This window comes from Mercenaria mercenaria, chromosome 7 (assembly GCF_021730395.1).
Source record: "Mercenaria mercenaria strain notata chromosome 7, MADL_Memer_1, whole genome shotgun sequence".
NCBI lineage: Eukaryota > Metazoa > Mollusca > Bivalvia > Venerida > Veneridae > Mercenaria > Mercenaria mercenaria.
In genome coordinates, this window is record NC_069367.1 from 13,425,808 (window position 1) to 13,439,419 (window position 13,612).

Consider the following 13,612-nt stretch of genomic DNA (forward strand, 5'->3'; position numbering starts at 1 on the left):
GACCAATGAAAAGCAATCTTACAACATGGAGCAGTCTGAATTACTGCGACGCTTTGTTTAAGTCATGTAAAGCGTTCAAGGACAGAGAGGACCTACTGCCAAATTATCACATTTTATAACAGATTTCTTTAAATATGAACAACAAATTCGAAGCGTAAGACGTTTTTTCGTAACTATTTAATCATTATGTTGTACATATTTCCTATGAGCTGTCAGTTTCTCTCATATTGGAGACGTCAGTAAAGAAGAACAGTAAAGAATAATGCGTCGTGAATGCAGTTTTCTCATGTCTCTAGGCAAGTCAAGGGCCTTGTTTTATTCCCAATAACAGATTAACAATTTCATAAACAGTATTTAGGTGTAATTTTGTTGAAAATTCACTTGACTTTCGGATGAAGCCATCCGATGTTACAGAAATTATCCCATTCAATTGTTTTGATACAGTATTTGATATGGCAGTGGCTAGAGAACCGGAATCGGTTCCCTGGACAGCAAACTTATTCGTCCGGAACCGGTTCTCTAGCCAAAGTACCTTGCATAGGCTAGGGAACCGGAATTTTATTTCCATGTATAAAGCTGTCCAAATCCACCATGTTTCTTTTGGTAAGTATCATGCATGTTATTATCTTAATTAATTTTACCATTTCAGCAAGCCATGTCCTTTAATTTATTTGTGTTACTGTGTCTCTAAAAGTGTACTCATACTGTCTGCCATATTGGAACTATAAAATAAACTATTACGAATGAATGCGGACATCGTCGGCACTGGAGAAAGCCGAAATAAACTTGAAATTTAAACTTAAAAGGTACTATACATAAAAGAAACAATTAAAACAAATTAAGTAATTTCTGTTAATTCGTATTGATCATACATCTTTGACCGTGAAATGCCGAGGTGTTACAAACCAGTATTTTAAGTGATCAAAGAATCTGTATGAAGTTTTTAATGGCAATTATATTAGTTTGTACATTTATAAACATGTAATGATGCAAATACAACTCAATATTATTTTTATATTTAAATAATTTAAACATAGCACATGTTTAAAGCAAGTAACATTTAAAAACGGCAAAGTAGTTTTCACACATTCGTTCGTACTAGTTTATATCATTCCAATATGGTGGACACGGTATGCAACAAGTACACTTTTGGAGACAGTAAACGCAGATAAATGCAAGGGCATGGTAAAATAAATTTATTTAATAACATTAATTTATTAAATAATATGCATGACACTGACCAAGAAACAAAGTGGATTTTGGCAGCATTATGCATAGAAATAAAATTCCAGTTCCCTAACCTATGGACGGTATTTTGGTTAAAGAACCGGTTCCTGACAAATAAGTTTACTGTCAAGGGAACTGATTCCGGTTCTCTAACCACTACCATTTGATATACCACCCTCAACCTCAGAAATGGACCTAGCCTAACTAATTGTGCGCAAAGGGCTCTTTGATATTATATACAGACTATAACCCTACACCGTAATCCATACAGATACAGACACATATAATACCCTCCATGCACAACCCACTTACCATTCAATACAGTGCAGAAAATTTTCCTTGTACGTGTATATAACCAGCACTGGAGGCTTATTTCACATTAAAAATTACATGTCTGGAAAGCTTATTCTAAATACAGTCATTATATGACCTAATTAATGAGAGAACTTTCGTTAGTAGGCAAAACATTTTTAAACTTCGTAGCATGTTTTTTGCTTACACCATTGAATTTCTACCTCAGTCATGAAGAGGTGTGTGTATATTGACTGGTTTATTTTTATTTAAACCTCATTGGCTTGATGTCAGGTGTTTTTTTTTTTCATTCTATAATTAGGGCCATTAATAGGCCACTTCCTCTCAGAAAATTTCTTTTAAATCATGCAGATTTCCAAAAAAAATGACTTTACATCAGGTTTTTTATTCCCGTTTGCCCAGATACTGAGCTATTTTTTTTATGTGCAGAACTATTGAATATTAACACAGATGAGTAAAATATTGCCAAAATACTGTAATTTAGTTTTGAGGTTATCTCACCAAACAGTATATTATTGTCTATAGTCATTGCGCTTAGTTTTTTTTTTTTATAAAAACTAATTCATCATTATTGCATGTCTTTCTTTTTATTTTACTATAATCATCAAAATCTAAGAATTGAATAATTTGAAAGTGGTTAGTCATTCTGGTTAATCTTTACAATCTTTCTCTTCTAATTTTCAGTTTAGCTTATTTCTTCTAAGTCTAATTCATATGTGGTTACATCTGATGTTAAATACAACTGCTTTCTGACTGTCTGAGACCAATTAAAGGACCGGTTTTGATTAAATGTTGAAATTCATGGTAATACTATAGGTATTTGCCAGAAAATGCTAGAATTCTCCACTGCCATTCTCTGTAGGACAAAAGTGGAACTTTAACGCTTTGTTTTGATGAATATTCACAAAACATCTAAAGCTAAGATATAAGTCAATGAAATAGAGTGAAACTTATCCTTCCAAAGAATCATTTTATTATCGATAGAGCCAACTGAATATAAGACTCACCGTAATCACTATACCCCAGATATACCTTACCTTCAAACAATTTTCATAAGTCCTAGTACCAGACTCTGTTGTAGGTAAGGAATAACTTGTGATTATATAGTGACCATCTAGATATAATACATCAGGCTGTTTGAAATGTTTGTAGACCAAAGGCCTTAAGCTTTCTTGAAAATTTATCTAGGTGTTTCCTTCATAACCATAATTAATCCTAGGGGCATCCGTGGCCGGATGGTTAAGGTCGCTGACTTCAAATCACTTGCCCCTCACTGATGTAGGTTCGAGCCTCACTCTGGGAGTTGAATTCTTCATGTGAGGAAGCCATCCAGCTGGCTTACGGAAGGTCGGTGGTTCTACACAGGTGCCCGCTCGTGATGAAATAATGCACGGAGGGGCACCTGGGGTCTTCCTCCACCATCAAAGCTGGAAAGTCACCATATGACCTATAATTGTGTCGGTGCGACGTTAAACCTAACAAAATAAAATAAATAATTAATCCTGTCAGTTTACAATTTTGTTATATCTTTAACATTGATTGTATGATTCAGTTTTGAATACTTCAACCCTTAGCATGCAGGACACGATTGATTCTGCCTTTGCAATCAGTCACAGTGTAGATCATGATCAGCTTGCACATCCCTGCAGTCTGATCAAGATCAGCACTGTTCGCTATTCAGTTAGTATCTTTTTGGTAAGCACCCCTTTTAACAGTTATGGTACTGTCCAAATAGAAAGATGGACAAGTTCATTATAGAAATTCGCAGGGTTAGGGTTAACACAACTGATCTTTAGACAACAAAATTAATCGAATAATAGCAGCTGTATTGGTAGAAATTGTGAATATGATATTTGTATAGAAACAAATTAAATCTAATTAATTTATTTTCTGTTATCGATTGTGTTCAAAAGTTTATAAATATGTTTTTTGTTTACAGTTTGAAGGCAGAGGACAGCAGTGGTTCTGGTGAAGAGGAAAATGAGAACAAACAAGAACCAGAATCTCCACCCAGGCCGCCTCCGGTAAAATTTCAATAGCATTTCAATTAAATTTCCTTTAATGTGCTAGCCTAATGGACTAGATTTGGGACGAGGACTACATAGATAAATTTATTATCATAATGGTTAAATGTAATAACACTGTTAAACATGATCTATTCAACATTAAAATGCTATTATAAAAGCAAGATCATCAAAACCTTGTCCAACTCTTTAATACAGGTAAGTATTTTTTTCTGTTATTCATGCTGGCCCTTAAACTAGAATTGAATATATGATATTTATTAAGTATTTAAGCAAAAATTTAACTCAGTTTTCTTCATGTAAGTTATTTATACAGATTTCTTAAAATGGTACATCCGCATTTATTATTATGTTTTTTGACAGATCGGTTAGTTACGAGTAGATGGGAATTTTAAAGATTCTGTTTATTTCATATTCCAATTTCTTGTCCAGATTTTATACTGCAATTATTGTATGTTACATGCATTAGTAAGATAATGGAAGTGCCGTGTGTTTTTGTAAATCTAATTGTGTTTAGGAAATACATATTTTCACATTCTAGAAGCCGGGTCCAGGAGAACACCCTCTGCAATATAACTATGGGTTCTGGTACTCTAGGAAATCTCAGGGACACAAAACAGCAAGCTATGACCAGAATTTAAAGCTGATAGGAACATTTGCATCAGTGGAGCAGTTCTGGCGACATTACTGCCACATTGCAAGACCCAGTGATCTCACAGGACATACTGATTATCATCTATTTAAAGAAGGCATCAGGCCAATGTGGGAGGTAACACATTTCTCCAATTACTGCTTTTAATTCTCTTTCTTCCTTCATTTCTAATAAATGATATCTTCTTTGTTTTTTCCACTCTTTTCTGCCCCACATATACTACCTTTATTTATCTCCTTCTGCCTTCTTTTTTGCACCCTCACTCCCATGGGGTTATTGCAGCATCCTTTAGTTGTTCTTTTGTAACAATTTCATGTTGGGTCTGTAACTCTGCGAGTTGTGGATGGATTTCAAAAAGACTTGGCACAAATGATCAGTATAACAGGACGATGAATAATATGCAAAAACTATGTCTGCTCATCTTACTTTTTCAGTTATCTCCCTTTTTTGAATGTCTATCCCGATTTTGTGTCTAGTCTGTAACAGTGTTGTTCGAAGATGGATTTTAGAACATTAAATCATTTCTTCATACTTCTAGAATAATCTGCTTTTATTGAATGTCCATCCATATTTCCTGTCCATTCTATAACTTTGTCATTCATGGATTTAAAAAGAAACACCAGTGATTGACATGGTGATAGTCTTTTGCAAGAAGAATAACTCTACCCTTCTTCCCTTTTGAGTTATCTTCCTTTACTGGTCTTTTTAGGGCATAACTCAAAAACAAGTGTTGGGAATATATACAAACTGTACACAATGATAGAGGATTGCATTTAGAGGAATGCACTATACGTGGACTGTAATCTGCCCGGCTTACATTTTGAGTAATCTGCCTTTATTGAATTTCCATTCCAGTTTTGTTTCCAATCTGTCAGTCTGTAACTTTGTCGTTCATGGATGAGTTTTTTCAAACATTTACCTACATATATCAGTTACCACTTCCATTCAAATGAAGCAGTATGGGAGGAATGCACTTTTCAAAAGTAGTTTCTTGCTCTTTATCTTCTTTCTTCTTTTTACTCCTCTAGCATCAAATTAGTTGTCCAAATTTGTTTAGGAATTTTCTGTGAAGTTTCAGTTTTCCACTCTTTTGATACAATGCATGTTGAAAAGTTTTTCTTTAAATAAGCCGTGCCATGAGAAAACCAACATAGTGGCTTTGCAACCAGCATGGATCCAGACCAGCCTGCGCATCCGCTCAGTCTGGTCAAGATCCATACTGTTCGCTTTCAAAGCCTATTGAAATTAGAGAAACTGTTAGCGAACAGCATGGATCCTGACTAGACTGCGCAGATGCGCATTCTGGTCTGGATCCATGCTGGTCTCAAAGCCACTATGTTGGTTTTCACATGGCCCAGCTCAAATGCGGAATGTTGTGTTTTTTCCAGGACAGTGCAAATAAAAATGGTGGCAAATGGATCATTCGTTTAAAGAAAGGTCTTGCATCAAGATGTTGGGAAAATTTGATCTTAGCAATGCTTGGAGAACAGTTTATGGTAGGGGAGGAGATATGCGGAGCTGTGATATCAATCAGATATGCTGTAAGTACCTTATAAGCTAGTGATGGAGGAGATCTGTGGCGCAGTTATGTCAATATGGTAGACTGTAAGTACAGTGTAAGATAATGGGTACCCCGATTTCACCTATTACACTGATAGCGAGCATCACTCGGTTACACATGGAGGACTCGCCCAATAGCCCAATCGAAACATCAAGATACACTCAGGTGTACTGATCAAGCCCACCTTGCATTTCAACTTCTTCTAATAGAATAATTTGATAAAAACATTTTCTTTTACAAGGGTGCAAACTGCTAGTTTTATGTTATATGTTTATTGGCAAGGATGTTTTTTGACTGTTTTCCTGCAAAACCTCTTTTAGTCATGTTCGGAGCAAGATTTAAAAAAGGTATCCGCAAAGAAACTTATATTTAAGGTATTATGCTACTTGATTTGTGTATGTTTTTCTCGAGCCTCAATAGCTCAGTGGTAAAGTGTCCACTTTGAGGGCAATAGGTTAGGGGTTTGGTCCCCGGTTGTATCATACAGTATTTAAAGGGTTCCACTAGGACTAGGAGGTAAAATAGGCCCAGGTAAATATCTAGTTTATCAGACACATGCTTTGTAGGTAATGTTGTCTGTTAATTATATTCAATGTTTAAATTAAACAAGGCTTCCCTTTACTTCCAGGAGGACATTTTGTCACTGTGGAACAGGACAGCCAATGACCATACCACCACATCAAGAATACGAGACACATTAAAGAGAGTCCTAAACTTGCCACCTAACACAATAATGGAATACAAGACACATAATGACAGCATGAAGTAAGCAGTTGTTTCTAATTCAGTCACTTACTTAACCCTTATTATGCTGGACTTGATTGATTCTGCCTTTGCGACCAGTGTAGATCATGGTCGGTCTAATATCATGATCGGGGCCTCTGTGGCAGTGTCTGATCAAGATCTGCACTGTTTACCATTCAGTCATTATCTTATTGGTAAGCACCCCTTTTAACAGTTAATGGTACTGTCCAAATTGAAAGATTGACAAGTCCAAGAAATTTAGCAGGGTAAGGGTTAAAGAATAATAAATGGTTATGTAGTTACCATCTGAGTGTAAAATAAACTGGGTTGTTTATATCGTGTGATGGCTAAAGACTTTCATGCCTATGATAATCAATCCAGTGTATTTTATATCTGACTAATTTATTGCCACAATGTATTCCCTGTATTTACATTTCAAGGGCTGAGCACGAAACTATTATATCTTAATCTTTATTTATGTATAGTATAATAGTGTCGCGCTCAGCCCCCGAGCCATTTTTAGCTCATCTGATTTTTTGAAGAAAAAAAGATGAGATTGTCATCACGTGATCGGCATCGGCGTTGCCTGGTTAAGTTTTATGTTTAGGTCAGCTTTTCTCCTAAACTATCAAAGCTATTGCTTTCAAACTTGCAACAATTGCTCACCATCATCAGCTGACTCTGCACAGCAAGAAACATAACTCCATCCTGCTTTTTGCAAGAATTATTGCCCCTTTTGGACTTAGAAAATCAGATTTCTTGGTTAAGTTTTATGTTTAGATCAGCTTTAATCCTAAACTATCAAAGCTATTGCTTTAAAACTTGCAACACTTGTTCACCATCAAAAGCTGACTCTGCACAGCAAGAAACGTAACTCCATCCTGCTTTTTACAAGAATTAAGGCCCCTTTAGGACTTAGAAAATATCAGATTTCTTGGTTAAGTTTTGCGTTTAGGTCAACTTTCCTCCTTTATGGTCCCAAGCTTTTGCTTTAAAACATAGAGCATTTTGTCGTCATTAAAAGCTGACACTGCACAGCAAGTACCACAACTCTGCATTGCTTTTTGCAAGAATTATGGCCCCTTTTGGACTTAGAAAATCATGGGTAGGTCAATATTTCTATTATACAGAGACAAAAAAAATCAGATGAGCATCTGCACCCACAAGGCGGTGCTCTTGTTTTTCTCTCTGTCTCACGTACATTTATTTGATACATTGATGAAAACAGATCTGTGAAATGATAAAATCTTCAATTAATTGTGGCTGTTTGAATTGCAAATTTAATGTTCTAATGCCACCTCATAAAGCCCACTTTCCAAGAGCAGTTTTGGGGAAAGTTTTTCTCCTGAGGATAAGATGTATGTTTTTAATCTCGGCCAGTTAAGCATTGTGGCCTCTGGAATGCTCTGCCTTTTGGGTCACAACATTCATTGAAGTATGCATAAGCTGTTTATAGCTTTATGTAAGAAAATACATTTCCACTGTAAATATACAAGAATGCTCACTGGCTCATCGGTTTTAAATACGGTAGTTTATAAATGAAGCAGAATGAAGATACACTGCTGCTGAATTAGGAAAACAGATCAGCCAAATAGATGTACAAACACTTGGTTAGTATATATGTCATAAATGTCTGCTACAAGAAAGTCAGTGGGTAAAATGGTAACTGTGTAAGTCCTGAAAACTATACTTTTATGACATTAATCTAGAGTTGTGTCCCTTTGATTGAAATAAGCAAGATTTCTGTACATTTTCATCACTAATATCCATTTTTCTTTTCTTTCAGGGACAATTCTAGTTTCAGAAATACAGACGTCTTTATGAGATAGCAGCAACAGATTTCTCGTTTTAGAAACAAAATACAAACATTTACAGTCATCTGGACAATAGTCATCATTTGTGGCATTTTTATGGAGACAGACTGTTTATAGTCAGAGAGACAGAAACAGACAGAAAATGGCAATATATATAATTTTAACATTCAGTTTTAATTCTATAAGCAAAAGGTGTGTTTAGAGGGGTAACAGTGACTTCCAAGAAATAGGAAGAAAATGTTAACAGCAGATTATGTTATGTTAACTGTACTTGAAAATTTTATTAATAAATGCTTTTTTTTCATGGCATAAATTATCTCCCCATGTTCTTAATCATAACTTTAAAATACTTATTTCTCAAGTCGGAGAAAAGTTTGCATTAAAATGTCTTAACTGCGCATCCACGCAGTCTGGTCAGGATCCATACTGTTTGCTTTCAAAGCCTATTACAATTAGAGAAACTGTTAGCGAACAGCATGGATCCTGACCAGACTGCGCCGATGCAAAGGCTGGTCTGGATCCGTGCTGGTCGCAAATGCACTATGTTGGTTTTCTCATGATGCAGCTCATTTGTCCATTTTTCTAAAATTGTTTTATGTATGTACAGCAGCAAAATTTCTGAAGCAAATTTTAATCAAACTTGGACATATTGTATATGGCAATAAGATATTGGTTAAAATCTTTTTTGGGCCAAATTAGACCTGAAGCTGAATAGTTGCTCTTGATATGTATTACACTCAGATCTATGTCAAATTTGGTTATGGGCTAGGTGGCTGTTATTTGCTACTGACGTATCGAAAAGAGCAATATTTTACTACATGTATGTTGGCACTCTATAACCTTCTTTCCTTTACAAATCAGTTGAATTTACACAAAATGTATAAACCTGTAAGATATTGGTCGAGTTTGATTAATAGGAGGTCTAGAGTTATATGCCCTTGCTTTTTCAAAAATGCCATGTTTTGTTACTTCAGCACTCTAGAACCTTCAATTTGATTGATTGTTTATACCACTAAAGTCTCAGTCAAGTTACATTGCGGACCAAAATAAATTGGGTGTGCTATTGATTCCTGTATGGTCATTTTGGATATATGTAAAATAGTGTATTTCACTTTTTTAGCGAACTACTTACTTTCCTCGCCTTATGTAGACTTCAGATGTCTTTTTCCATAGATATATATTTATGTGAGCATTGGCAAGGTCAGACTTTTTATTGTTGCGTTCTATGCACTTAAACTGCTAAATATGCATTCACAAACAAAGAAGTTAAATGAAAAGCATTGCTTACTTGTGTCAAAGAAGTATAAAATACAAATTTTATAGCTCTTTGCTTGAGTGCGACATTCTGAATTTAAATCTCAGTAACCTTGACCTTGTCATTGAAGGCTAATGCACCCCAGTGTGCAGTGGATAGGTCCATCATAGCCTTCTTTTGTGTTAAATCTGTCAAATCATTTGACATCTCAAAAGGAAATAAGAGGGGCAATATAGCTGTTAATTGTAGCCTGCGGTTATACTTTACTGAGAATAAAGGGCAGGTTGGCTAAAAGGGCAAACAGGATGAAAAGGAAGAAGGAATGGGTGGCACGCCCTGCTATTTGTTTCTAGCTGGGGCACTGAAATGTAAATGTTAGTTGATTCGGTTTCAGTAAATGTTTCTACTTAATTGATAACCTAGTCAATAAGACCATGCCGATAAAATAAATAACTCCTTGAACATGTAAAACTCTGACAGGACTTGTATGGTCAACTTGACGGGTGAATTTGTATGGTACATATTGTGCAGTAACTAAGTTTGATTGTATTAAATTTGAAGAGCTATATTACCTGTATAAAAACATGAACAGTCTTCAGATTCATCTATAGTATAGCATAGTGCATTACCAATAATTCCTTTCTGTTGAGTGGGTCCTCCATGGCAGAATCTTTAAGGTCGCTGGCTTCAAGTCACTGGACTGTCACAGTTGTGGGTTCCAAACCTTGCTGCGGGTGTAGAATTTTTCATGTGAGAAGCCATTCAGCTGGCTTACAGGTGGAAGTTGGTTCTGCTTGGGTGCCCACCCAATCCTGAAACACGACCAGCGGTGGGGTGGGGGTGGGGGCGCACATCTGCTTGTTCTTTGCTCACAATCAAAAGCTTGAAAAATTATCATATGACCGACCTCTAACCCAATACACAAAACAAAGTATTGTTGAGCCTTCCATTAGTTTGTTCTAGAAAAAGGAAGCATTGCGATTTCAAAATATCTAGAAAATATTGTCAAATCATTTTCGTATTATGTATCATCATGACATATGTTTTAAATTATTTGAATAAATATATTCACCTTGTTCACAAATTGCAAACTGATAAAAGAGTAACAAAACTAGCACTATCTGTTGGTTAAAGACACTGATTCTGGTATGCCTGGTATGTGGCCTATGGAGATGATAAGGTCTGCGTATTGGCGATAAGGGCCAATACACAAGTCAGGACCATTGGTAGACTTGCTTCTGTTTATCATAATAAGCTACTGTATAGCTACTGTGCAGTAAATAAATTGCAGGTTATATTTCTCACCTTTATAGCAAATCAGTTCTCACCTTTATAACGAGTTTAGAAAGTTTGATTGAATTAGGGCTAATTAAACAAAGTGATAAGATACAACAGTTTTTTGTCATATTTTTAATAAGGTAAGTTTTTTAATAATTACATCTCATTATTGCTGTTTTTTTATCAAAAATATAAAAAATGCATTCAGGCACATAGCTTTTAGAAGTAATTAATTATTGTGTATTTTGAACAATGATATATCTTTATTGCTGGATTTTATTATGCATAAAAGAAAGTTAACATTATTTAAACAACACAAGAGGAATTAAGCATTTTTAATATATAACATCCTTCTGTCTATATACCTTCTTTATCTATTAAAAATGCAACTGAACGCTTCTTTAACTTCTAGTAAAATCCAGCAATTATCTTCTTTTTTTTTTCGTTTTTATTTTGTTACTTTTGATAAAAAGATCATAATCATTGAATAAACAAACTTGTAATTTCTCTTATTAAGTTTTGAATAATTATTTTATAGTGAGAAATGCTTTGCTATAAGAGTTATAATTTAATTGGCCAGGACATTACTCAACATGACTGAGCAATCAAAATTAGTATCTTATCAATTAAAATAATTTTGTGTACATGCTGAAAAAAAGACTAAAAAAAACAACAGCATTTCAATTAATAAAATGCAAAACACAGGAAATAACCAATTTACCTGTAGGCAATAAAATTTATGATTCTCTGACTATAATTAGGCTACATGTCAAGTCTACAGGGGTTTTATGGACCCTTATCAGACTGGACCAGACAGGATCTTGTATATTGGGGATTAAAAAGTCTGGTATTTGGGGGGAGTCACTTATATAGGAGATTTTCTTTGCCAGTTATCAAAATTATTTAAAGTGTTTATAAGTAAGTTTAATGAGACAAGTGTCAAGCATAGAAAGTTATAAACATGAAAATATTAGGAACCATTGAAGACCATTGAAAATAAATTTATATTGCTATTTTACTGGTTTCTGATGAAATGTACTAGTAAGTCTAGAAATATTCAACAACTGTAGAAATATTCAACAACTGTAAGTTTGAAATATTCAACAATTGTATGCAATTGTTGTTTTTTTTTTGTTGTTGGATTTAACATCGCACCGTCACATGATAGGTCATATGGCGACTTTCCAGCTTTAATGATGGAGGAAGACCCCATGTGCCCCTCCATGCATTATTTCATCATGAGCTGGCACCTGGGTAGAACCACCGACATTCCGTAAGCCAGCTGGATAGCTTCCTCACATGAAATTCAACGCCCCGAGTGAGGCTCGAACCCACATCGATGAGGGGCAAGTGATTTGAAGTCTGCGACCTTAACCACTCCGCCACGGAGGCCCCTGTATGCAGTTGTATGTTTGGGATATTGACAGCTGTTAATTTAGGATATTCAACAATTTTGTCTATGAGATATTCAAGAACTGTTGTTTGAGATATTCAGCAACTGTATATTTGAGATAGAAAATGAATGCTAGACCAACTATTCATTGAATTTAGCTACGTTTATTGCTAGAAAAGGGTTAAAGTACATCTGTTTTGTACTATAGCAACTGCAGAATTCCTGCGGATACTAAGTAGGTTGGTGCCCTAGGGCGAACGTATCAGCCAATCCTCAGTACTTTGCAGATTTTACATAAAAACATGTGTCCTCTTTACAATACAAATATGGTTTGCTGTCAAAACAAATTGGAGACCAAGTTCAGTCAGTCCTAGCAAAGATACCCTTTTCTGCAAAGGGCTTTGGTATTTTAGGCCATAGCCAGTTTTTCCGTCACTGAATATTCCTGTCTTACACCACATAACCAGTCTGCCTTTCATCACAGGATCAGTCTATCTTCCATCACAAGACTTCCTTCCACCACAGGACCAGTCTGTCTTCCACCACAGGACTAGACTACCTTCAATCACATAACCAGACTGCCTTCAATCACAGGACCAATCTGTCTTCCATCACAGAAACAATGGGCACCGCCCGCTTAGCTCAGTAGGTAAGAGCGTTGGTCTACGGATCGCGGGGTCGTGAGTTCGATCCTCGGGCGGGGCGTATGTTCTCCGTGACTATTTGATAAACGACATTGTGTCTAAAATCATCAGTCTTCCACCTCTGATTCATGTGGGGAAGTTGGCAGTTACTTGCGGAGAACAGGTTTGTACTGGTACAGAATCCAGGACCACTGGTTAGGTTAACTGCCCGCCGTTACATGACTGAAATACTGTTGAAAAACGGCGTTAAACCCAAAACAAACAGAAACAATGGTCTTTCAACAGGACCAGACTGCTTTCAATCACAGGACCAGTATGTCTTCATCACATGACTAGACTGCCTTCCAACACAAGACCAGTCTGTCTTCCATCACAGGACTAGACTACCTTCAATCACAAGACCAGACTGCCTGCAATCACAGGACCAATCTGTCTTCCATCACAGAAACAATCGGTCTTACAACAGGACTAGACTGCTTTCAATCACAGGACCAATATGTCTTCCATCACAGGACTAGACCGCCTTCCAACACAAGACCAATCTGTCTTCCATCACAGGACTAGACTACCTTCCATCACAAGACAGGACTTCCTTCCATCACAGGACCAATCTGTCTTCCAGGACCAATCAGTCTTCCAACACAGGACCAGATTGCCTTTCATCACAGGACGTCTGTCTACCGACCAGTCTGTCTTCCACCACAGGCC

General features: G+C 36.1%; 1 protein-coding gene across 1 annotated transcript; it reads left to right on the forward strand.

Annotated features, from left to right (window-relative positions):
- The first annotated feature begins 7 nt into the window (after positions 1-7).
- LOC123554884 (eukaryotic translation initiation factor 4E type 2-like) lies at positions 8-9,401 on the forward strand. The gene is made up of 6 exons (XM_045345289.2): positions 8-154; positions 3,479-3,563; positions 4,105-4,332; positions 5,604-5,756; positions 6,405-6,541; positions 8,307-9,401. Exons 1-6 carry the CDS (start codon positions 135-137, stop codon positions 8,347-8,349), a joined length of 666 nt encoding a protein of 221 aa, XP_045201224.1. The 5' UTR covers positions 8-134; the 3' UTR covers positions 8,350-9,401.
- The last annotated feature ends 4,211 nt before the right edge of the window (positions 9,402-13,612 follow it).

Bases quoted from the DNA above. Each gene is read 5' to 3' on its own strand.
- LOC123554884 (XM_045345289.2), top strand. From the start codon at position 135: ATGAACAACAAATTCGAAGC. The intron at 155-3,478 runs GTAAGACGTTTT...TTTTGTTTACAG, and splicing joins ATGAACAACAAATTCGAAGC to TTTGAAGGCAGAGGACAGCA. The intron at 3,564-4,104 runs GTAAAATTTCAA...TTCACATTCTAG, and splicing joins CTCCACCCAGGCCGCCTCCG to AAGCCGGGTCCAGGAGAACA.